The following is a 23218-nucleotide window of genomic DNA, read 5'->3' on the forward strand; positions in this document are numbered from 1 at the left end:
AACAAAGTCAGGGCAGAGTATCTTCTGTAAAGAAGGAGTTTGGAGGGCAAGAAGGGGGAGGGTGTTTAGGTGAGTGACACAGGCTTCCTGCCAAGAATTGTGATCAGAGAATAACGAAGTTCAGAGCACTCATCTACAGAGAATCTTGTTCAAGTGTCATGTACCGCAGATTAAGGGTGTTGGTGATCCTGCCCTGTGGGGTGACAAAGGAAGGTGGGGGTGGAGACTTGCCACCCACCGACAGCCCACTGAAGGCAAATATACCCAAGGAAGTCTTACAATGCAGGCTCACTGGGAAAACTAAAACAAAATAAGACAACGAAACCCAGTGTCTTAGCATTTCTCTTGCTGTAAGGAATCATCAAGACCAAATGCAACTTGGAGAGGAAGAAGGTGGTTTCCTCTTACAAGTAACACTCCATCACTGAAGGAAGTCAGGGCAGGAACCTGAAGGCAGGAATTGAAGCTGACACCTTGGAGGAACACGGCTTCCTGACATGATTTCCTGGCTTGCTCAGCCTGCCTCTGTATACAAACTCAGTACCACCAGCCCAAGGTGGCACCCGCCCTTAGTGGGCGGGGCCCTCCCATGTCAATCATTAATCAAGAAAATACCCAACAGACTTGCCTACAGGCCATCTGGATGGAGATGTTTTCTCAGTTGAGCTTCATTTTCCCAGATAATTGTAACTTGTGCCGAGCTGCCAATAAAACCAACCAAGAAACTGGGTCTGTGTCTGCCAGTCTGGGAGAGAAAAATTTAAGATTAAATTTTAATCTTTCACTTTGTTTGTTTGTGGTGCTAGAAACTGAATTCAGGGCGTTTTTGTATGCTAGGTGAGGGCTATTTCTGAGCTGCATCCACAGGCTTCTAAAGATTTAGACTGGTGGATTGTTTGGTAAATTAACCTTCCTGGTGATGAACCCCTCTCTAAGAAACTGTGGTATCAGCGGGTGGTCACTACTTACAACTTTCAAGAGTTCCTTGCTCCGGTCTGGGAAGGGTGATGACTAGGCTATGAAATGCCCAGGCAGCTGGTAAAACAGCTTATGAGTATATTCATGATAGTGTTCCCAGAATATACCGGCATTTTGACTGAGACAAGAAACCAACCACAACAACAAGGGCAACGGGCAGTCTGTGGGCACCTGGACACAGCGAAGAAGGAGCTGCTGTGTCTTTTGAAGAGCTAGGTTGTCTTCTCCTGTCCTTGGACGCTCACATTTCAGGCTCTGTGGCCTTTGGGTTACTGGATCTGTCCAATGGTCCTCTTCTGGGCTTCTCTTAGAACATACTCTTTCCTTCTTTCCACACATGCTGGGAAAGAACCCTGGCAAGATGGACTCCCAGGGACCAGGCTCCATCTTTTGTTGTGGTTAACTGTTCTGTCAACTTGCTGATGGGCCAAGGAGAGGTGGTCTCTGGGAAGGCGCTTCCTGGAGACTGCATAAAGCTGTCTTCACTTGAACAGTGGTAGCCTGGCTGGCCTGTGCGCCATCAGTGTGCTGCAGAATAAGCATCCTCTAATCGTTAACGCCTGACAGGCAGCCTATGTCACTCACTTAAAGCAGGTTCTTTAAAAATAATACTGAGAGCCAGGGCCGGAGGTAGCTCAGTGGTAGAACACCTGCCTAGCACTTTCAAGGCCTTAACTTCTATCCCTAGCGCTCCAGGGGGAAAGACAAAACAATAGCAAACCCTAAAGCCTTGAGTGCCCCTCATTTATTGATTCATTTCGATGATCATGTAGCACGAGGCGTCGAGCCCAGGGCTTTGTAGCATGATAAGCAAGCTCTCAGCCACTGTGGCAGATCCCCTGTCTACAGGTGCCTTTGATTTGTTTTAATTAATCAAATAATTCAAAGATTTGGTTTTATTTTTATTTATATGCTTCTCTGTGCTTATGCCACCACGTGCGTGTGGACACTCACAGAGGCGAGAAGAGGACATCAGCTCCCAAAAAGCTGCTGGTGTCTGAGCCGCCCAAAGTGGGTGCGAGAGTATACCTAATGCACTCTTACGGAGACCTTAAAACATTATCTCTTTTTATTATTTATATTTATTATTAATCATAATTTATTAATAACTTTTATTTGCTGTCCATTGGTGTTTTACCCACATGTATGTCTGTGTGACGGTGTCAGAACCCCTGGAGCTGAAGTTACAGACAGATATGAGCTGATGTGTTGTGTTGGGAATTGAACCTGGGTCCTCTGTTGAGCCATCTCCCCACCCCCTAAGGAGACTCTTTTAGGCAGAACTGTAATCATAAAGTTTCTACAGGACTGGGCCCAGCTGCCCACCCTGGAACCTAGCCACCAACTGTTCCCTAGAGCCTCCCTTCCTGATTTCCCCCAAAGGAGTTTCCCAGTTTGGTTTTCTGCAAACCTCCTTTTCTAGATTCTGCATATGAGGATGTTCAAGCCAAGACACAGGCCAGTTGACACAAATCCAGTTTGTCTTCTGCTGCTTGGGACTTGGGGGTGGGGAGTGTCCACCAACTGGGAGCGGGAGTTTCCTCACCACCACTCTGTGAGTCAGCAGTTGTGCCGGGCAGAGTGGAAGCCAGGGAGATTCAAGGGCCCTTGTTGACGTTGCTGCTTCTCCAGGATTCTAAGCGTGTAGTTGTTGGAGTTTTGAGGAAAGTTAATTACTTTCTTTGTCTGTTTCCCTACCTTTAATGGAATTTTGTGGAGTTTAAATGAGATGGGATTTATTTGACAGTTTGAGACATCACCCTATGGATATATATACTCTATAAAATACCCATGGGTGACTTTAAGGTAAGTCTTGGAGTGCAGAGGATTCTGCTGGGACCCCAACCTGCATGGAGACGCCCTCCCTTGGCAGTTTTTACAACATTCTTTACAAACAGGAAAGCCCGTGCAAATTCTCCAGCTGTCTCTGAAATACAAACATCCTTGGAATTTCATTTCTACCTGATCACCGAGAGTGGTGATTTGAAAAGGTTTGGTCCCATAGATTCATGTGTTTGAATGCTTGGTCCATGGGGAGTGGCACTATTAGGAGGTGTCGCCTTGTTGGAGGAAGGCCATCATTGTGTAGACAGGCTCTGAGGTCTCATACCCATGCTCGAGTTACACTTAGTATGAAACATAGCACTCCCCTCCTGGCTGCTTTTCGATCAAGATGGAGAACTCTTGCCTCTTCCAGCACCACGTCTGCATGACGCCATACTTCCCTCCATGATGATAATAAAGTGAACTTCTAAAGCTGTAAGCCAGCCCCAATTAAATGTTGTCCTTTATAGGAGTTGCCTTGGTCGCAGTGTGTCTTCACAGCAATAAAACCCTAACTAAGACATTGAGAAGCAGCCCTACGTCTATTCCTGAAGCAACATGAGCGAAACCTGTGGACTTCTTAGAGGCAACAGGCTTCCATGAAAAGTGAACATTCTTGCAATCAGAAAACCGTATTTTCACAAGGCTGGACCCTGTGGATGGGCCAACTTTACACCCTCTCCTTTGACTGCAGTTGGGGATGGGCGGATGGAAAGATGCTGTGTGTGAATCTCTCCACCACCGGGAGAGGGAGGTCCCTAGACACAGATGTTAGGTGCTGTAGAAGCATACTGTGGCAGATGATTCCCCAGTGACTTTTTGTTCACTGGATACATTTTTTTACTGAATAATCTGTTCTGTGTCATTTGTCCTCAGCGAGGAGACTGAACACTGACAAGATGCTGAGGTATAATCTGTGTGGCAGGAAGGCTATCCCTGTAGAAGCAAGGTAAATAAAGGTGGAGTCCAAACATACAGAACCTGGGTAGCTGACAAGGCCAAGACCTGAGAAGACACTTCTTAGTATTTAGAACTGTACAGTCTTCCAATCACCTCAGAACACAAGCTCTGCCACAGCAGCCCTGTCATGGCGGAGTGTGGATAACAGCGCCCACAGCCTGGCTTAAGATAATCAAGTCCAGACGCTGTTGCCCCAAAAGAGGTCGTGTCATTCACCACCGTGACCCAGATCATATTTCAAAAGTGTCAAATCAAAGCTACCCCACCAAAAGCCCAGTTTGTAATGGCTCCCTTATGCACCCTCGTGTCTCGAACACTGAAGTGGGGTGTCCTTTGGGGAGTAGAATTCAGACTTAGGAAAACAAAACCTAGCTAGTGTGGTCCTTTGTGCAACACACACCGAGGAGTTGGTGGTGTGCCATGGGGTTATTTACGGCCTCACTTAAACATTTTTATTTTAAAAAAAAATCCAACTCTGAGAGCCATCATAATATTTGTAGAGCAAAGGGGAGGAGAGCTGAAAGAGATTTAGTAGGAATCTGGGCGTTCAGTATACTAAAACCCCACTGAAGCTCTGCCACCGTATCCCAGTGCCATCCAGTTAAAGGTCCCATCATGTATGGATGGTAGAACCTGGCGTCCTGCCCGAGGGACGATCCAGTTAGGGATTGAGGCCATCAGGTTAGTGAGTAGCAAGGATTCATCCTTTCAAAGAACAGAAAAGAAACCTTCAAAGTGATCAGCAAGGCATGTTCAGACAGATGGACGGGGTACATAGAGGAGGGATGGATGTCAGGATGTCTGGAGAGGGTTTAAATTGAAAGTAATGCCACTAACTTTAGGATAATAGCAGCTCCTCCTTTATTTCTCATAAAGATGCTGCATACAGCCTTGGGAGGCATTTACTCAACAGTGTAGGGACATGGGTGTGTGGTCTGCCTGGTGCAGGCTCCCAGGGGTCTGACATCCCCGAGTATGAAAACCGTCCTGTTCATCCACTCAATCCACGGATATTAGAGTTCATTCTGCACCGAGGATGGAAGAAACGGCTCACAGGAAACGGAAATGGCTGGTTCCTCTCCGGTCCCACTTGCAGCATCTTAAACAGTTACAGAAGGCAGTGTTCCAGTTTGATGTCCATGGTTACAACAAACACCCTGATCAAAAGCAATCTAGGGAAAGAGTTTTTCTGGCTCATGATTCCAGGTCACAGTCTGTCACTGAGGGAAGTTGAGGCAGGAACTTGAATGTAGCAGGAAGGATGTGCATGAAATCCGGAGTGAATGTGTTGCCGTGGGTGCGCCATGTCAGGGACTCCAAGGCTTCATGGGAGTGGCAAAGCCTTCCACAGCCATCCTTCCTTGGCCGAGGCTCAGAGGGATGACAAAGCTTTCCTCAGGGTTCTGAGCGGGAATGATTGACCAGTGTGTGCAAAAATAGCAATGGTAGCTTTCTGCTGTGGAATGTCTTCAGGATGAAGCTGCCCGTTTACAGAGATCTTCTTCCAACTACTGAACCCTGCCCCATATTCGGTACCTAATAAATACACCGAGGTTCTTTAACAGGCCCCTAGACCTTAGTAGGCTCACAGACTTTAGCACAACCGATGCTGTGATAGAAGTACCATTCAAGCCCAGCAGGTAAGCAGCAATACCTGCCAAAATGAGAACAAAGACTTAATCCATTAAAGTCCATAGTTCTGGGAAAGTTCCATAATGTCCTCACCTTGCTTTTTGGCCTCTGTAGCTCAGCTTCTGGCGACCTGTTCATGCTAACTGAGGTGCATCAACTCAGGATGCAGTTTTTGGACTTAAAAGCTCACTGGGAGAAAGACTACACTTGGGTATGGAACATCCATTGCAGTCGATGGCTGGTTAATAAGGACTTTGTATTGGCTTGAACTCGGGTCTGAGTGGTCTCCTCTGGTGGATAGACCACAATGGTTCCGGGTTGTGGCCTGAGTAGGTGTCATTCTGTTAGAGTGCAGACCCCCCTCCCTTTTCTGTATGAATGCCTGTGTGTCTATATTTTCTTCACTCCTTGCATCCTGTAGACAAGGTTCCAGGATCCAAGCCAGGCAGGATACAGTGCCTGAAGGCAGCTCAGCTTGCTATTCTACGCACCATTCCCTCTGACCAAGTAACTCATTTCACAGCCAAAAAACATGAGGCTGGAACCATGGACATTCTTGATTGCTGGCTTATGCTTAGCTATCTTCCTTAGGCAACTCAGAACAATCTACTTAAAGGAAGGATGCTTCCTGCCGTGGGCTGTCCCACCCCTACATCACTTAACAACTAAGTCTTCCTCCTGCTAGACATGGCCCAAAGGCCAGTTTCTTGTTGGCAATAGCTCAACGGAGATTCTCTTCTCAGATAATTCTAGATTGTGGCAAGTCCACATTTAAAACTAACCACCCCACCTAGCATCTGGGATACTAAGGGAGGAAGATCACAGTTTAGAGTCCCCCCTGGGCTATGGATAAGAGACCTCATCTAGAAAATCAGAACAAAAAGAAACAAAGGAATGGCCTGGGAAGAATTCTCCAAGTAACCGTTTAAGACTGAGCACCTAGAAGAAGGCTGGTGGATGAGAGGACTTAGAATGCCAGGTGAGACATGGTTGCACATACCTGGGCCCTCCTTTTCTCTCCCAGAGGACCCTAGACTGTATGACAAAGAGGTCTAAAACCCCTGAAAGACACAGGAGAGGAGAAGGCAACAAGCCACATGGGGAGCTCTCCCCAGACCCATAACAGGGCACAAGTAGGTGCCCTACTTTGTCTTCAAATACCTGCTGGACTGACCCACCTCCTCTCCAGAACTGGGTAACTGGCTATTAGATCAGCCATCCCTTGCTACAGCATAAGCCCAGCTCATTGTTGCCTTGCTTTCAGTCTAATTGCCTTAGGGGATGTAGGCCCAAGGTTTCATTTCCTCCCATCTGCCATGGCAGAAGGTGGCCTTGCTATAGCAGCTGGGACAGAGAAGCAACATCAGTCCCTCCAGAGAGCAACAGCAGAGACTGAGGGAGGGCCCTGGAAAGGCAAGAGGGAGTAGTCCAGTGAGCAACACCCCAAGAGCTAGGAAACACAACTGGTCTTAGAAGCATGGCACACAGATTCAGGCCAGAAGTCAGCCTACACTCTAGAAAGGTGAGCCTCTGCTAACATGGGAGACTGAGATCCCACCAAAATCCCAGAGCAGAACAGTCAATGTGTCCAGGAAACAATTAGACCACCAGTCCTATCAAGACTCAGGGAGGCCACACCTTAATGAGAAAACAAAACAAACAAAAACAAGCCATACTTGCAAGTACTGAAAAGAATTAAGTTGACATTATGTCACTGGGATTTAAAGGGTCACAGTAAGAATGCTTCAATAGACTCCCTCGAGACAAATGAAAACCAGCCTCAGCCAAGACCTCAGCCAAGAAACAGATGCTGAAAAATATGGAGACTGTCAGACTGAGAAACACTATGGAAATGAAAAACTTGTCGGACAGGACAGATTCAGTGCTAAAGCAGAGATCGCAGGAGATAGAAGCCGAGGACATAAAGACCTCAGCAGCATGCATTCGAAAACTGGAGAAAACCACAGTGAAAATAAATAGTCCTGGCAACCTGGGAGAACACTCACCCTCACAGTGACAATCATATCGTTAGAGTTCCAGAAGAAAATGGGAAGAAGGTGGGACTCAAACGTCCCCAAATAAAAGGGTGTATGTCAATCTCCCTGACTTGGTCAGAGAAGTAAAACCTCCCAATCCTAAGGATAAGTTAAGCCATAGGATAAACTGAAACAAATCAACACCAAATACAGAGTAATTTCAACTGCCAAAAAAACTAACGGTATAAAAAAATAAATAATCTTAAAACAACCGGAGTAGGCCAGGCAGTGGTGGCGCACGCCTTTAATCCCAGCACTTGGGAGGCAGAAGCAGGCGGATTTCTGAGTTCAAGGCCAGCCTGGTCTACAGAGTGAGTTCCAGGACAGCCAGGGCTACATAAAGAAACCCTGTCTCAGAAAATCAAAAAAACAAAATAAAACAAAAACCAAACCAAACCAAACCAAACCAACCAGAGTAATACAGTGCCTGTAGAGAAAGACCAGTTGAATGACAGAAAATACTATGGTTTGAATAGGTATGGTCCCCCATAGACTCGTGTTTGAATGCTTGGGCATAGGGAGTGGGACTATTAGGAGGTATGGCTTTGTTGGGGTAGGTGTGGCTTTGTTGGGGTAGGTGTGGCCTTGTTGGAGTAGGTGTGGCCTTGTTGGAGTAGGTGTGGCCTTGTTGGAGGAAGTATGTCACTGTGAGGGTGGGCTTTGAGGGCTCATATGCTCAAGCTATGCCCAGTGTGACATTCAGTTTCCTTCTGCTGCCTTCAGAGCAAGATTTAGTTAGAACTCTCAGCTGTTTCTCCAGCACCATGTCTGCCTGTATGCTGCCATGCTTCCTCTCATAAGGATAATGGTCTAAACCTCTGAACTGTAAGTCAGCCCCAATGAAATGTTTTCCTTTATAAGAGTTGCTGTGGTCATGGTATCTCTTCACAACAATAGAAAGACCAACTAAGATATGATCTGTCTTAGTTGTGAATATCTTAGCAGCACATTTTTCAAGTTATTAAAAAAAGAAGAAGAAGATTTCTCAGCCTCTCAGCTACACACCCTATATCTGAGACAATTGTCATTTCAAAAATAGAGGGAGGAGAAACAAGGAGGATCATTCTCCTGTAGTAATTGTCATCTTGGAGGCTTATTGCCTCTGACTGCTAACTTTGGCTTAGTTCTAAAAGCTTCTAGTTTCTGTACAATCTTGTCTAGGCCTAGAATGTTTTCAGTCTCTTGAGAATCACTGCTGAATAAGCTTACCCTTTCTAGTTTTTTTTGACCTCTGGCTGGCTGATTCAGCTCAGCTGTTTTGGCTCAAACTCTTCTCCAAGATAACTGATTCAATCTGGCTTCTCTCCCAGCTTCTGACTGAATCGCTCTGCTTGGCCTGAAACTAACTCTAGCAATCTGTTCTAATCTTCTGGCTCCTTCTCATTCTCTGGTTCATCTGTCGTCACCTGTGTCTAGTTTGTTCTCTCTTCAACCTGTCTCTGTACAACTGTCCTAGTAAAACTGTCCCTCTCCTCCTTCCTGTGGACTGCTCCCTCAAGTAGCTTCTCTTCCCTGTCTCTCCTTGACAGAGTTGGGCAGACCCTAGTCTGTCAAATCTTTCTCTGATTCATCACTTTGTCTGCCCCTCAATTAGACATCACTTTCAAATACGGGTACTACCTTCTACAAACTAACTTTACCTTCATTGTTTGAGATTAAAGGTGTGGACTAAGGGTATGTCCAACCAGAGGAATTAAATGTGTGAGCTAAGGGCTGAGCCACAGCACAACTAGAAACAAGTTTTTAAGTTAATTATACAATTTTGAGGTTCACAATGTGATCAAATGTTCTGCAACAGTGAATGGCTCAGTAGCTTAAGGCACTTTTAGCCAAGTCTGATGACTTAAGTTCCATCCTCAAATTCCAGATAGAAAAAGGAAGACTCCCAACAGCTCTGATTTCTACACCTCTGGTTAGTGGCTGGTAAGTGTGTTTATACATGACACACCCACTAAGTAAACCTGCTACATTTACTAAAAAAAAAAAAAAAAAAAAAAAAAAAATGAAGTGGGCTCTGGAAAGATGGCTCAGTAAGTAAATACATGCTATGCAAGTTTAGGACCTGAGTTCAAATCCCTTAGAACCTATGTGAAGCCAGATGTGGTTACATGCACTTATCATTCCAGCACTTCTAGAGGGAGATGGGAGATAGAGAGTCAGGAGAATTCTGGAAGCTTGCGGGCCAGTTAGCCCGGCTTACTCCTTGCAGCAGCAAAATAGCCAGCCCTATCTCAAACAAGATGGAAGCTGAGGGCTGCTGCTCAAAGATGTCCCCTTACTTCCATGTATATATAGGAGATGTGGACTCCCACACTCCCATCAGACTCACTGTGGAGGGACACAAGGCATTCACACATGAAGGAAAGCTAAGAATTTGTTGTTTGTTCATCTCTGGGTTTAGCGGGAGAGAGAATGTGGCTCTCAGACACTTGTTCTTAGCCCTCCAACCTGTATGAGGAAAGAAAGTTAGTTAGGCAGTTAGGAGTCAGGATTTTTCTGTGTAGCCCTGGCTGTTCTCAAACTCATGGGGATCCACCTGCCTCTGCCTCCCAGAGTGCTAGGATTAAAGGCATGTGCCACCATGCTCCAGGGAAAGTTAAATTCTATTTAAGTGAATGAAATTAGCAACATTGACAAATATAAAGAGAAAAAAAAAAGAGGAACATCTAAGGTGGCTCAGTCTATAAAGCGTGTGTTGGGCAATGCCATGACCTGCCTCTCACCACTAGAAACTGGGCTTTAAAAAAAGCTTGTAATCCCAGTGCTGAAAGAGCCAACAGGAGGATCCCAGAGGCAACAGATCACATTGCTTGGTGTGTTCATTAGATATGGTTATATAAGTGTTGAGGACAAGCCACACAGAGTGCTAGAAGAACAGACAGACAGACTGACTGACGGACGGTACCATGCCCTCCCCACAACCTATCTGGCTTAATGAGTTAAAGGTGGTTTCTGCCCACAAAGTAGGTTGGAGAACTTCCTTCTCCCATATATACAGGCAAGGCTATGTTAGTGCAAAACCTGGATGAGTTTAGAGGTTTTCTGGGAAAGAAACCAGTTTGGACCTAAGAATGGCCAAGGATATTTTGAAAAAGAGAAAGTTAAGAGACACATGTCCCTAGATACACACACGTCCCTAGATTCAAAGCATGAGGCAGATGACCACATCACCAGGCAGCTGGAATCTTGGAACTGTGGGACATAGCCTTTTCCTAACTCTGTAGCAGGCAGTTTTTTAAAACAGACTTATTTACTCTATATGTATGAGTGTTTTGCCTGCATGTATATACGGGTACCTTGTGCACGCTCAGAGGTTAGAAGAGAGAGTTGGATCCACTGGATCTGGAGTTAGGGATGGTTTGCAAACCACCATGTGGGTGCTGGGAACCAAACCTGGGTTCTCTGCAAGAGCAGCTGGTGCTCTTTGGAGGAGAACTGGACAGGAGAGAGAGAGAGAGAGAGAAAGAGAGAGAGAGAGAGAGAGAGAGAGAGAGAGAGAGAGAGAGAGAGAGAGAGAGAAACTGACTCAACAACAGAGAAATAAATACTTAAGGACTGAGGGGTCCAGAGAAGCAGCATCTACAGTTTATGTAGACCTGGAACATACAGCACAGAGATTGCTGCAGAGTTCCAGAATGATCTGAGTTCAGAGGCGTTTTCCCTTAGCTTTCTTCATAGGAGCAGAGAATTTAAAAGAAACTGAGTTATCTACAAAAGAAAATTTGTCAAAAAAAATTGTACTACAGCCAAAGTTGCTGAATACTCTGCCAGGGTTCAGAGAGCGCGCCTTTCTGGTGAGATTAAATTCCTACATTAAGTCTGAATAATGACGCTACTCTGTGGATGTTAATCCCAATGCCCTTCGAATGTGGGTAGAGAGGCTCAGGAATAGAAAATTCATGAAATATTCTTGGCAGATGGCCAGCCCACTTTTATTCCTGGGGATGGAAAGGAAATTGGGTGGAAATCAAGTTTTCAACTTTTACTTTTCATACCTTGTTATTATTCAGATGTTTATTTATTTAAAAAATATTGTATGTATGGATGGATATGTGTGGAGGCCAGAGGTCAGCCTCAGATGTCTTCCTCAGTTTTGGTCTACCTTTATTTTTTGAGACAGGGTGTCTCATGGAACTGGAAGATGGCCTATGGGATCAGACTGTTGGACCAGGAATCCCCAGGGACCCTGTCTCTCCTTCCACAATGTGTATTGTAGACAAATATCACCTCCCCACATTTATGCAGGTCCGGGGGTTAAACTTGGTCATGATTGTGCAGCTGACATTTTCCCAACATCTACCAGCTCCTATTCAGATGTTTGAAGAGAATGCACTTGTATAATTTAAAAGTGTAAACAGTAATGAAGCCAGGAGGGCCACACAGGCACCAGGTGACAAAGACAGAGGTGACAAAGATAAGAGTTGGCACAGATGCAAGCTCCTCACCCCTAGTTGGCCTCAGGGCAGAGCGAAGGGCTCATCTTCTGTGGAACAGAAGGGGATCAAAATGGCAAGTGGTGGTCACCACCCAGAGGTCCTGTACCCTGGAAGCTGGGGGGCAGGGCCTGTTGTAACAGCTACTCAGCAGTGTTCCGGCAGGCCCAGCTTAGGTGGACTTTACTGTGCAGGCCGTAGAGACTTGTAGGCCCCTCAAGGACACCTGGCCTCAGATCTTACTGCTGTGCCCTGGGCTGAGCAAGCAATGGAACCCTGAGTTGGGGGAAGCTGGAGTAGAGCCTGTCTCCTACTGCCCTGGGGCAGGGGAGTACCCTACAGGAGACACTCTAGGATGTCACACAGAGCTCCTTCTTGGGTGTCCTCCTTCCCTGTGGTCCAGAGTCCTCAGTCCTTCATCATGTACATCTTACAACTGTTTGCCACAGATGGAAAAAGAAGGTGCAGGGCGTGTGATGACTGTTCAAGTTGAGGCAGGTGGGGAGGAGAGGTGCTGGGCTCTCCTCAGACAGTCTCCCATGAGAGAACAAGCCAGCATCTCCTCACTGCTGGGCAGTATGGTCAGCTGTGTCCAGAGGACTTTCTCTAGCCTGACACTATCGTGTGTGTGAATCAGAGGTGTGTCCCTGCTAGAGACGCAGATGGAGCTTGCAGGAAGGGGACTAGGAGCTGTTGTTTTGTTCTAGTAGTGAGATGTTTATTAATCTAAACCATTAACTTTTGATGTACTGCTTTATAGCAATAGGAAATCAAAGCTAGATCTAAATGCGTGGCATGGCCCACAAACACTGTATGACTTCATCTACCCTCTCTGCTTCCCCCGATCTTCTGAAGACCCCGGCACGTCTGACCTCACAGACTGCTCTTCGCTGTCCTCTGTACCTCGGACATTTGAGCACACTATGGCAGGCTTCTATTCCTCCTCAGGCCCATCTCAAATATTATGCATCTCCCCTAGAGGGCAGAGTCATCCCTGGTAAGTTGGTCACCTACTCTAGATTTTATTTATTCCTTGCTCAATTTTTTAAAGGACTAAACCTTTTTTGTTTAGAAAGTCCATGCCCTTTTACCTTGACCTAAGCTTGCCAGTTGTCCTTTCAAAATGGAGTGATGGTCTCACCCAGGAACAGCCGTACGGTCCTGATTTCTGTCCCACCCTCTTTGAAATATGTTCTACTAGCTAGAGATGGCTGCTTGTGTCCATAGGAGACATCACAGCGATGTGTCACACAGATGGAAGGAATACTCCATCAAAAGAGCATTTGGAACTAGGGAGACTCGCCAGACTTGTGAGATAGAAATTCAATGTAGACAAACCTTTCTAAAGTCCCAAAATCTAAGTGAACTTGGTCTTTCTTCCCTGGCCATCCATTGACACTTCACAGCAGTGGAGTCATGAGGGTGCCGAGGGAGGTGACTGATCGGCTGGTTAGTTCTTAGAGGCTTGAGAGACAGCTCAGGGGAGTGCTTTCTGCTCTCACAGAGGACCAGAGTTCATCCCCAGCTCGTATGCCAGGACACTCTCCTCTGGATTCACACACACAGACACACACACAAACAGACACATACATACACACAGAGAGACTGACACACGAAAATACACATACAGACAGACAGACACACACACTGATACATACACACACAAATAGACTGCAAGACACACAAACACAAATACACACACACAGACACACACAGACACATAGATACATAGACACATACAGACACATGTACACAGATACACACAAATCCACACACACATAAACAGACACACAGATACATAGACATATACACACATATAGACAGACACACACATAAACACAGGCACACACAGATACACACACTCAAAGACAGCTACCATTGTATAACTCAAGAACACGCAAAAGAGCTCTGACCCACTCTCCTCAGTTGCTTATGTCACACATGTGTGTACTTAGGCCAAATATCAATAACTAGTATGCTTTTCATACATTGGTGATAGAAATCATGCAGAAAACAAAAGCCCTGACGGCTTTATTGTACTGTGTCACGCATGCTGTGTTAATTTACTCTCTGGACTGAGAGAGCGTCTCATGGAACACAGAGACCTGTGCTGGAGTAAGGCTGACCTTAAACTGCCTTTACTTCCAAGGAGTCTGGCACCTGTCACATGCTCACCGGAGACCCCTAGACTTTTCTACCTACTGTCCGGCTGACCCTGAAGGAGTCCCCCTCAGACAGGGCACAACTGTGGGAAACCCGCTTTACCTGTGCTTCAGGTGTATGTGTCTCTCCAGATCCCTGTTGAAACTTCAGGAGGTGATGAGGTCTTGGGGTTCATGACAATGACGGAAGGCATTGCCTTTAGAGAAGAGCTTCAAGGATTCAGCTCCTGGGCTCCTTCCCTTGGCAGCATTTGGGCAACAGAGTGCTATGTTAGAGCGAGATGGCACCCTCCTTCTACCCTCTCAGTACCTTGGTCTTAACTGGCCAACGTTCTGCAACACAAGAGGTTTGTTTCTGTGGTTTATAAATGAAGCAAACCAAGGTATTTTGTTGGAGAGCAAGAAGAAAGGGCTCTACCTCTCATGCCCATAGGAAGGACACTTCCTGTGTTTATGGGACTGTGGACTGATAGGCAATTGTTGATCATTTTGAATATATTAAGTTTTGGCTTTAGGATTCCTGGGCTTCTGAGGAGGGACTGAGGGGACGTTATGATGAAGCTTCTTCCTCTGAGGCCTCAGATGTTCTTCACACGTTCTAGGGTACCTTGGAGACAGAGCATCGTGTTACAGCATCTAAGTGTCTTGTGGGACCACATCCTTTAAACCCATCAGTGCTAGTTCGTTGTGAATTCTGGGTGTAGAGATGGTGAGGTCTGTGCAAGCCAGATGCTATTGAAGAATTTTAGGGCCCAGGTGCTAAGGCCACTGAAGCACCCTCACTCACTTCCTGACTAGTAATGCCAGCACCCACATCCCAGAGAGCGCGACGTTTCCTGGGTCTCTGCTCTCGTTATTCCGATTGCTCTTTGTTAACTGCAAAGTATCTTTGTCATGGGTTGAATGTGAAAGGTCTGGTGCCATCTCGTGTGTCTGTCAGTCCACGCGGGCAGTGCTGTTCTGAGAAACTTGTGGATGTGTGGCCTGGCTGGAGGCAGTGGGTCCTTAGGAGGCCTGGGAGATTGTCATTGCGGTCGGTAAAATCAACTGCCACACATCCTGCTTGCCAGTGCCACCAGCTGAGCCTCCTTCCATGCTGTCCTTGTCCTCTGAATGCCAAGGCCATAGTAAACCCTTACTGTCTTAAGGTGCTTCCCGTCAGGGATTTGAGAAAAAACTAGAAAAATCTCATTATTGGTTGTGACTCTGTGATTGGCCCATCTCTTGCTGCATCTCACTAGGAGCTATTGTGAGGAGTTGTAGGCCCACCCATAGACAATGCTGGCTGGGTGGGATGTGCCTGCCTGCCGTGTGTGTGTGTGTGTGTGCGTGTGTGTGTGTGTGTGTGTGTATTTTCTGACAATGCAGAGAAGCTGGGGTATGGCTGGTGGACAGAAGTCTACTTGGAGCTGAACATGTGGAGTTTGTTTCCTGGGTCCTTAATTTTGGTTTGTGAGTTTTGACTTCTATCTTGTTATTGTTTTGGCTTGGGGTTTAGTTTGTGCTTTCATTTCAGCTATCACCAGTTTTGCTGTGCTGTCCGTTGACTGTTCCTTTTTCCTTGACGTTTTCTCTACTACAGAGCTGTACTAAACATGACCATGGTGGCATCAAGAAGGGAGCTACACTGAAGCATTTCTCTATTTTACCAAAACTAAGTAAACAGTAATACAAAGTAGGTTTAGGCACATCATTAAAACAACCAGCACAATGGTAATTAGGACACTGACCACACTGCAAACAAAGGGTGTGATATGGAAACCCAACACTTTGTTGTTCCAATACTTCATATGACACCGAGGGTCGAGAGTCTGTTCATCTTGGTGAAGACTTTATTGTCATTTATCCATTTGCTTTCCCATCTGGGACCATTGCCTCCCACAGCAAAAGGTTTCTTCAGTACTTACTGTGAGGCGACTTAAGCCCCAGACTCTGTCTGGGAACGCTCTTATGTTCACTCCATTACTGACAGACTGGTTGGATGGATAATTCTTGACAAAATTTTCATTTCAGTACTTTGAATAGTATTTCATCTCAATGCCTTCTTACCTGGCCCCCTTCCCAGGAAACTTAGCCTTACTTGAATGTTGGTTTTTCATATGTATGTCTTTGGTGGTTATAGTGGGCTGACTGAGCTGTACCTAGTATTTCTTTGGCTCATCTCACCTGGAGTTTGTTGGGCTTGAACTCTGAGGTGATCTGATGACAACTTTTCAGTGTCAGCTCACTTCCCCCCTGGAGAACTGACGTGTGCCAGCGAATGTGATGTCCCCATAAGTGACATGCTCATTGTTCTGAAGCCTCAGCAGCTGTGAACGCCACAGTGCGACCATGTAGACTTGAGCCTTTAACAGGCTGTCATGAGGTGGGCCCGGGCTCATGAGGCCTCAGTTTCCCCTAAGGATATAGAAGCAGCCCGTATTTTCCTAGGTTGCCGTGTTCCTGCAGGTAACTTCAATTAAGGCACTGGTCTACCAAGCTAGACAAGAGTGAGCTGTTCCTTTGGTCTTTTGTTGGTGTCTTGCCATGAACTGAAGTTACATGGTAACTGGGCCTGACCTCGGGGCCACGGGGAGCCTGAAGCTTGAACTACATGTTGGTAGTGTGGGCCCTGTAGTAAAGGACTTGGGATGGTTTCCTGTGAAGCTGGGGAGGGGGAGCATGCCAACAGAAATGGCGGCCAGCACCTCAGGTGGTGCTTGCACTGCCTCTGGGCCTCCTCCTCCGAGTAATTAGAGGCAGCTGCCCTGCCCCTCAGCCAAGCTTCCTTCCCCAGTTGAGGATTATCCCAGGGCCTGTGCTTGCCAGGCAAGAACTCTCCCATGGGCCTGCCTCCTGCCCCTGCTCCAGCCTTCTTCCAGTCTGAAGTAGACAGTGTTAAATCAGCAGAAACCTAAGAATTTTGAGATAGTAAACAGTCTTTGGATGGGCAGGGAGAAGGGACTAATATATTAAATTATGTTCTAAAACAAGAGAAAAACACACAGGGAAAAAGAATACTGCTTAACATTTGCCAAAGGTTAAGACTGAGAGCCTGCTGACTGAGCGAGTTGTTGTCCAATCAGACTCCCTTTCAGGAATGTGAGCTCTTGGAGTTTATTTCAGTAAAAACCAAGACAAAGCACACTTACCCCGACAGGAGTGGAGCGGACCCGCACTGCAGCAGCAATCACAAGGCACATATGAAATACAAACGTTATAAATGTCACACATCACTTAAAAAGATGCTGATCCTCGGGAAACATGAATGCACATCAGAAAATGACGTTTAAATGACCCAATTCCTCTGCCCGTGCAACAAGAGAAGGAGTAATGGCCTTCCATGTACACAACTGGCACATGTCACAAGCCGTTACACCACTCAGCACGCTCCCAAGGACAGCAGCAGTGTTCAGTTCGGAAATCACTTTTAGAGCATCCCTAGTTTTCTGAGGCATTGGGAATTTATAGAATGAATGAAGAAAGTTCTCATTTTTCTCAGCTTAGAAAAAGCCCACAGTTCTACGTTCCTGGACAAAACCACCATGAAAAAGGACATTGGACATATTAAAAAATACCAAGGGCATGATTTGTATTTGGGGACCAGAATAATAACCCTCTTCCCAAAACTGACTAGAGAATATATAAAAAATATAAAGTCAATTACACAAAAATAAAATAATGTTTGATTCAGATTATTGCTTAGGAAGCAGTATGAATATTAGTGACGCTTGGATTAGACATGCCTATCAGTAACTGGAGCACAGAGTCCTAGGATCAACATGGTCCATGACGTTTATGACACAGAGAGCTCTCTGCGAGCAGCCACCACTGAGCTCTCCCTGGAGGACCTGGAAGACGCAGTCTATCAGTCTCCCACAGTAACTGTGGGACACAGAGAGTTCCTCTCAGCTGCAAAGTCCTTTTCTACGGAATACAGAGGAGTGCTTACTGAATCATTCCCACAGCCGGGAGAGGGGGAACGGAAGCTCCAGTTTTAAACAAAAGCAAATATAAATATCAGATAGTGAAGCATCCTGACAGAGCACATGGCACCATATAAACACCAGTGAGACGTTGTCATCTGTCATCCTCTAGAAGCCAGCTCCTGCTGGATACAACCGTCCATTCTGGCTGTGGATTCAAGGGCAGCAATCCGCTCTCTGGCCAGCTGGAGGTCTCTGAGTAGTTCCATCTGCAGGTGACATGGCAGGGTCTCTGAGTAGTTCCGTCTGCAGGTGACATGGCAGGAAGCACCGGGCAGGAGCTACAACAGCACAGCCTGGGCTGCCTCTCTGATGGTGGATGCAGCCCTCTGCAGCTCTTCCTCTGTCTGCTCCACGGTGACCACAACCCTGATGCTGAGAAAGACAAACCACAGGGACATGGGGTCATATGCTTGTGCAGCAGACAGTTCTGGCTCTGCAGGAAGCCCACCATCTATCTACCTGCTGCTGCTTTCCTACCATGTAGCAGAAAGGAGCAGCCGTGACAGGGATCAGCTGCCTGCAAGCCTAACACATGGTTCTCTATGGCCACAGGTAGAAGTGACGCCTCCTGGACATCCCCACTCACCTGTATCAAGTCCAAGGGTTTTATTTTGGGGAAGCCACTGAGGCTGAGAAACCAAGCCTCTCAACAATCTACTACTCTAAGCAGTCCTGAGCTCAAAGCAGGAGGAAGGCACCATTTCTCACACTAGTGACTGCCTGGGTACTCCTACTTAATTCAGCTGGGACATGAATGTCTATTTCAGAAGGGAAAGCAGACATTTTCTAGTTCTTAGGACACAGACTTGGTGAGGCAACCCTCCTGTCCTCTGCCAACAATGGCTTTAAACACTAGGCATGGTCACCAAGGACACAGTGAAGGTGGGCACAGGAAGGAGTCAGTACTCTAGACATCCTGAGCAGCCAATTCAGTGAGCTTACCTAGTTCCCATCTGGCCGTCTGTATGTGAGAAGACCTTGACCTACCAGGGAGCTCTGCGCCCTCGTCCACCTGCATCTTACACTCTGTGCTCCAGGCTGTCCCTGGAGGTGGTCAGGCCACTGCACTCCTTAGCACACAGCAGTGTCTCATCCGCTGGAAGATCATGGTGTCCACCAGGGCCCTCCTGAGCAGATACTGCTCGGCCTAGGGTGGGACCACACCCCAACAAACTCTCTACAAATCTAATCCACTTCGGCCAGTTTCCCACTGTACTCAGCCAGAGCATTTAACACCTGAGTTTGGGACACTAGCCTACAGTGTGGGAAAGTCACATACAACAAACTAACTATATGTCATGCTATTAGACACTACTAAATCTGAAGGGAACTATCAGAAGCTGGGAATTTAAATCTCTGAGGTCAGGGTGTCACCTGTTCTAGGGAGTCTTAGCATCATGCCAGTCTCCTCTGTGACCTGACCCAGGGCTATGGTGGTTGGAATATTCATTTCTTCTGATCACAGTGCAGGCCCTTTGGGGTCAGAGTTGAGTACTTCAATAGCCTGTTTACGAGTCCACCCCCGTCCCTTGCTTTGCAGTTCTGCTGTAGGTTTGGTGTCTGCAGGATGCCGCATGCAGACCTGTGAGCCCCGTCAGCAAGCTGCGCACATCCCGGCTGTTCCCTTCTCCAGTGTCTCCACAGCACAAGTTACAGTTGGACTCCAGCTGTCAGAGTTGCTGAAGAGTCTGTCGCCACAGTTCACTGTTGAGTCACCTAGGAGGACACTCAGTCCTGTGATGCTTTTCAGTTAAAATGAAAAACATCATTGCGAAATGAACCCAGGGTTTGTGGTGTATTGTAAGCGCATTCTTATCCTGCAATATTTCAAGCTTTCCCAACACAACATATTTCAGAGTGTGAAGCAGGAAGGTGGCGTTGCATGTTTAATATTAACCAACCTTGGAGGAGGAAGGCACTTCTCTTCCTTGTCCAAGTAGCGGGCCTGAGTCAACGCGATACCCTTATTCATGCACTGCAGGGAGAAAGGGTGTATTAACAATCACTTAGGTCATGGCGGACAGATATGCTGTCTCTCAAAAGCACCTGTCATTTATATTTCCACTTAGAGGTCTAGGAGACAAAGCTTATGTGCCCCTACTGTACTCTCAGGGTGAACCCTTCTTTTGTATTTTCCTGTGATGGCGGCCTATGAGACGTCTGGATGTGGGGATGTGAGAAAAGCCCTAGGCTCATAGATTTGAATACATGGCCTCCAGCTGGTAGAAAGAACTGTTGGGAAGGATTAGGAGGTGTGGTCTTCCTGGAGAAGGTATCACTGGGGTGGACTTTGAGGCTTCAAATCCTCCGGCTACTCCCAGTGTGCTCTCTGCTTCCTACTTGTGGATCAAGGTGAGAGGTCATGGCTGCTGCCGCCGCCACTGTCACAGCCTCTACCGTCATGGCCTCTGACTCTCTGAAGTTGTCTTGGCCTTGGTTTATCATGGCAACAGAAAAGGGACTAAGACACTGAGCCGTCTCTCCAGCCGTCTTCAGGTTTGGTCTGAGTGTTTGCGCAGCAGTCTGCCTGCTCGTGTCCACTGCTTGCATGTGAGCCCTGTGGCTCTGAACATGCTTGCATGTGAGCCCTGTAGCTCTGAACAGCAGTGTTTGCTAAGGCAGAAGAATAGAGTGGGGCTAAGAGAGAACACATATACAGCCATGAAGATGACTCCTCCCACCGGGGCAGTGCACAGACCACCATCAGGGGAGGCTTCTTTCATGGGCCCCAACATAGGCCCACAGCATTCTTAGAGCTTCTAATGTGTTCACTGTTGTGAGCCTACCAGTAAGAGCAGTCCTGTGGGAAACAGCAGCCCCAGCAGCCACAGGGACATAATGCAATCCTTGGCTGTGCTGGCTTGTCACTGGTTGGTTCTGAACATGTACATCTGTGTTACCTTCTCTAAAACCTCTAACCACAAACTTACTTTCACGTTTGTATATTTCTGTGGTAAGACACTGAGTGGAGGATGCTGTGCCCCTTTAAGGAAGCCTGTCTCTCCTCAGGCCTGCAGAGCTGAGCCTGAGAGGACATGTGTGATGTGTCCTTTTCCAGCCAGTCAAGTATTCTCAGCCTGACCATCATACTGTGATAAGGGATGAAGGGGACAGGTGGCAGATAATTTATTTACTTTAAGGAGCCCAGTGGTATTGTCTCAGGGCAGCAGCAGAGTGGAATGGCCCCAAGTGTGCATCTCCTCAGTGCTGCAGCACCCTGGAGTTCTGTAAGAGTCTGGAAGAAAGGCAGGGTGGCTTCTGGAGAGGCAGCTACCATTGGGAGGATCGGCCAAGCAACGGCCTAGTGAGGCCAGAGTCAACAACTTAGCAGAAATGAGTAAAATAGGTGAAATATTAGCAAAATTCATAAAACAGAAATTTAATTAGGATTAGCAGCTCACACCTGCAACTCTAGCACTCAGGATGCTGAGTTAGGATGGCCTGTGAGTTGGAAATCCAGCCTGGGCTAGGTGGTGGATTCCAGGCTAGCCTGGTGACAGAGTGAGACCTTGGTGAGTGGGTAAGTGTTTTGTGGGGCTGTTTAGGAGAAAAGCTGAGCACAGCTATATTCAATGCAGCAGCAAGTTGACAATTACAGGAGCTAGGCTGACACGGTGCGAGGAACCTGTGAGCACCGTGAGCGCGGTGAGCAGAGTGAGCGTGGTGAGCACCTGAGCGTGGTGAGCAGCAGCTGTGGCATACCCCACCTTTTGGGATAGGGAGGTGTTGCGAAGATGAGGTAAGTGAGGGTGGGGGCCGTCGGGTGCCGACTGCATAACTGCATACTCACCTGATCTACGATTTCCTGAAGCAGCTTCACATCTTTCTCCCGAGAGCCCGTGCTCTCTTCCAGTTGGAGGTGAAGTGCCGGGGAAAGGGATTCTCCTACCACCTTTAAACCAGAAACACTAGAGAAACAAACACACATGACATCGGTACACTGTGGCTCACAGAGATCCCACACAGCCTAACTGTTAGGGCAGGGGTTGGAGCTCAGGCATCATGCTGGCCTAGCACGGTGAGGCCCTAGGTTCAGCCCTAATGTCATAGACAGAATACGTGAATAAATAAATAGCCACGTCAAGGCCCACTGAACTAAAAGCAGAACTGGGGATGCAGAAAGGAACAGCAATGGGTACCTTCCCATCCAGAAACACCTGTGGAGCTGTTTCTGTGTGCACAGGAGGAAGGCTGCTGTTCATGGGATGCTGTGGTGGAGATCTGGGCATCCTTGTTGCTGTCCCTCACGGACACTCCTCTCATAGCTCCCTCATCCTGGGCTTGTACTCTCCATCTCTTCACCTGATATACACTGCTCCTTTGTCCCCAAGAAAGTTGTCCATTGTGAGATCCAGATCATGCAGCCTTTGGGGGTGGGGGGTGGGGGAAGCTCCCTTGGGACCCACTTACAGCAGGATGTGTACCATCATTTTCTATTACTTTTCCTGTTTGCTTCCTTCATGTGTATGTACTATCCTGCACGCTCCTTCCTTCTTATTTGTATTTTAGAGTGCCACAGAGACATGTACTATCACACACGCTCCTTCCTTCTGTGTTTTAGAGTGCCACAGAGACACGTACTATCACACATGCTCCTTCCTTCTATCTGTGTTTTAGAGTGCCACAGAGACATGACATAATATGTTATATTCTGACTAACAACACTGTAGTTTGACTATCAACAACAGGTTTAGGTGGCACGATTGTCTTATCTGTGTGATCTACTTTAAATCTTGTGTGGATTAAGATTTTCTTCCTAGATCAGCACACAGAAATCTGCTTTGTCAGGGAAGAAGGCAGATTTCTATAGGGTAAAATCCTGTCTTGACTGTCAGAGACACAGGGCAACTGCATGAGTGGTCCTCACTCAGGTTCACCTTCACTGCGCTATCAATCTCCACAGATACAGCTGTGATACACGCCTTTGAGACTCCTTTTGCTGTTTTCATTCAGCTCCTTGTTCTTAGGTCCAGGTTTCCCTCAGAATGAAGCGAAGCCCTAGGCAACCCTCAGAATGTTCTTAACTCAGGATTCGACAGCTTTTAGTGACTACCACTGTGGCCTGGATGACTGTCCCCACTGTTCAGGGCTCCCTGAGCACTACTGGCAGAAGTTCTGTACCTTTAGGAAGTGTGAAGTTCTGAGGTCCCAGGGGTGGACCTCCTAAATGGCAATGTGGATCCTAACTGCCTCGTCCAGAATCCCCAAAAACTGTGGACTAGAAC

The 23218-nt window shown here is 47.0% G+C and overlaps 1 protein-coding gene across 1 annotated transcript in view; it reads right to left on the bottom strand.

The window, feature by feature from the left end:
• Positions 1 to 17096: 17096 nt before the first annotated feature.
• Sptlc1 (serine palmitoyltransferase long chain base subunit 1) overlaps positions 17097 to 23218 on the bottom strand; it is a 46459-nt gene continuing 40337 nt past the window's right edge. Inside the window, exons 13-15 of the mRNA XM_028772118.1 lie at positions 21784 to 21901; positions 19895 to 19968; positions 17097 to 18365 (exon numbers count right to left, since the gene is read on the bottom strand). Coding sequence (XP_028627951.1) covers positions 18272 to 18365; positions 19895 to 19968; positions 21784 to 21901 — 286 coding nt within the window. The 3' untranslated portion in view covers positions 17097 to 18271. The remainder of the gene's footprint in view (positions 18366 to 19894; positions 19969 to 21783; positions 21902 to 23218) is intronic.

Source organism: Grammomys surdaster, unplaced genomic scaffold (assembly GCF_004785775.1).
Source record: "Grammomys surdaster isolate TR1022 unplaced genomic scaffold, NIH_TR_1.0 211, whole genome shotgun sequence".
Taxonomy (NCBI): Eukaryota; Metazoa; Chordata; class Mammalia; order Rodentia; family Muridae; genus Grammomys; species Grammomys surdaster.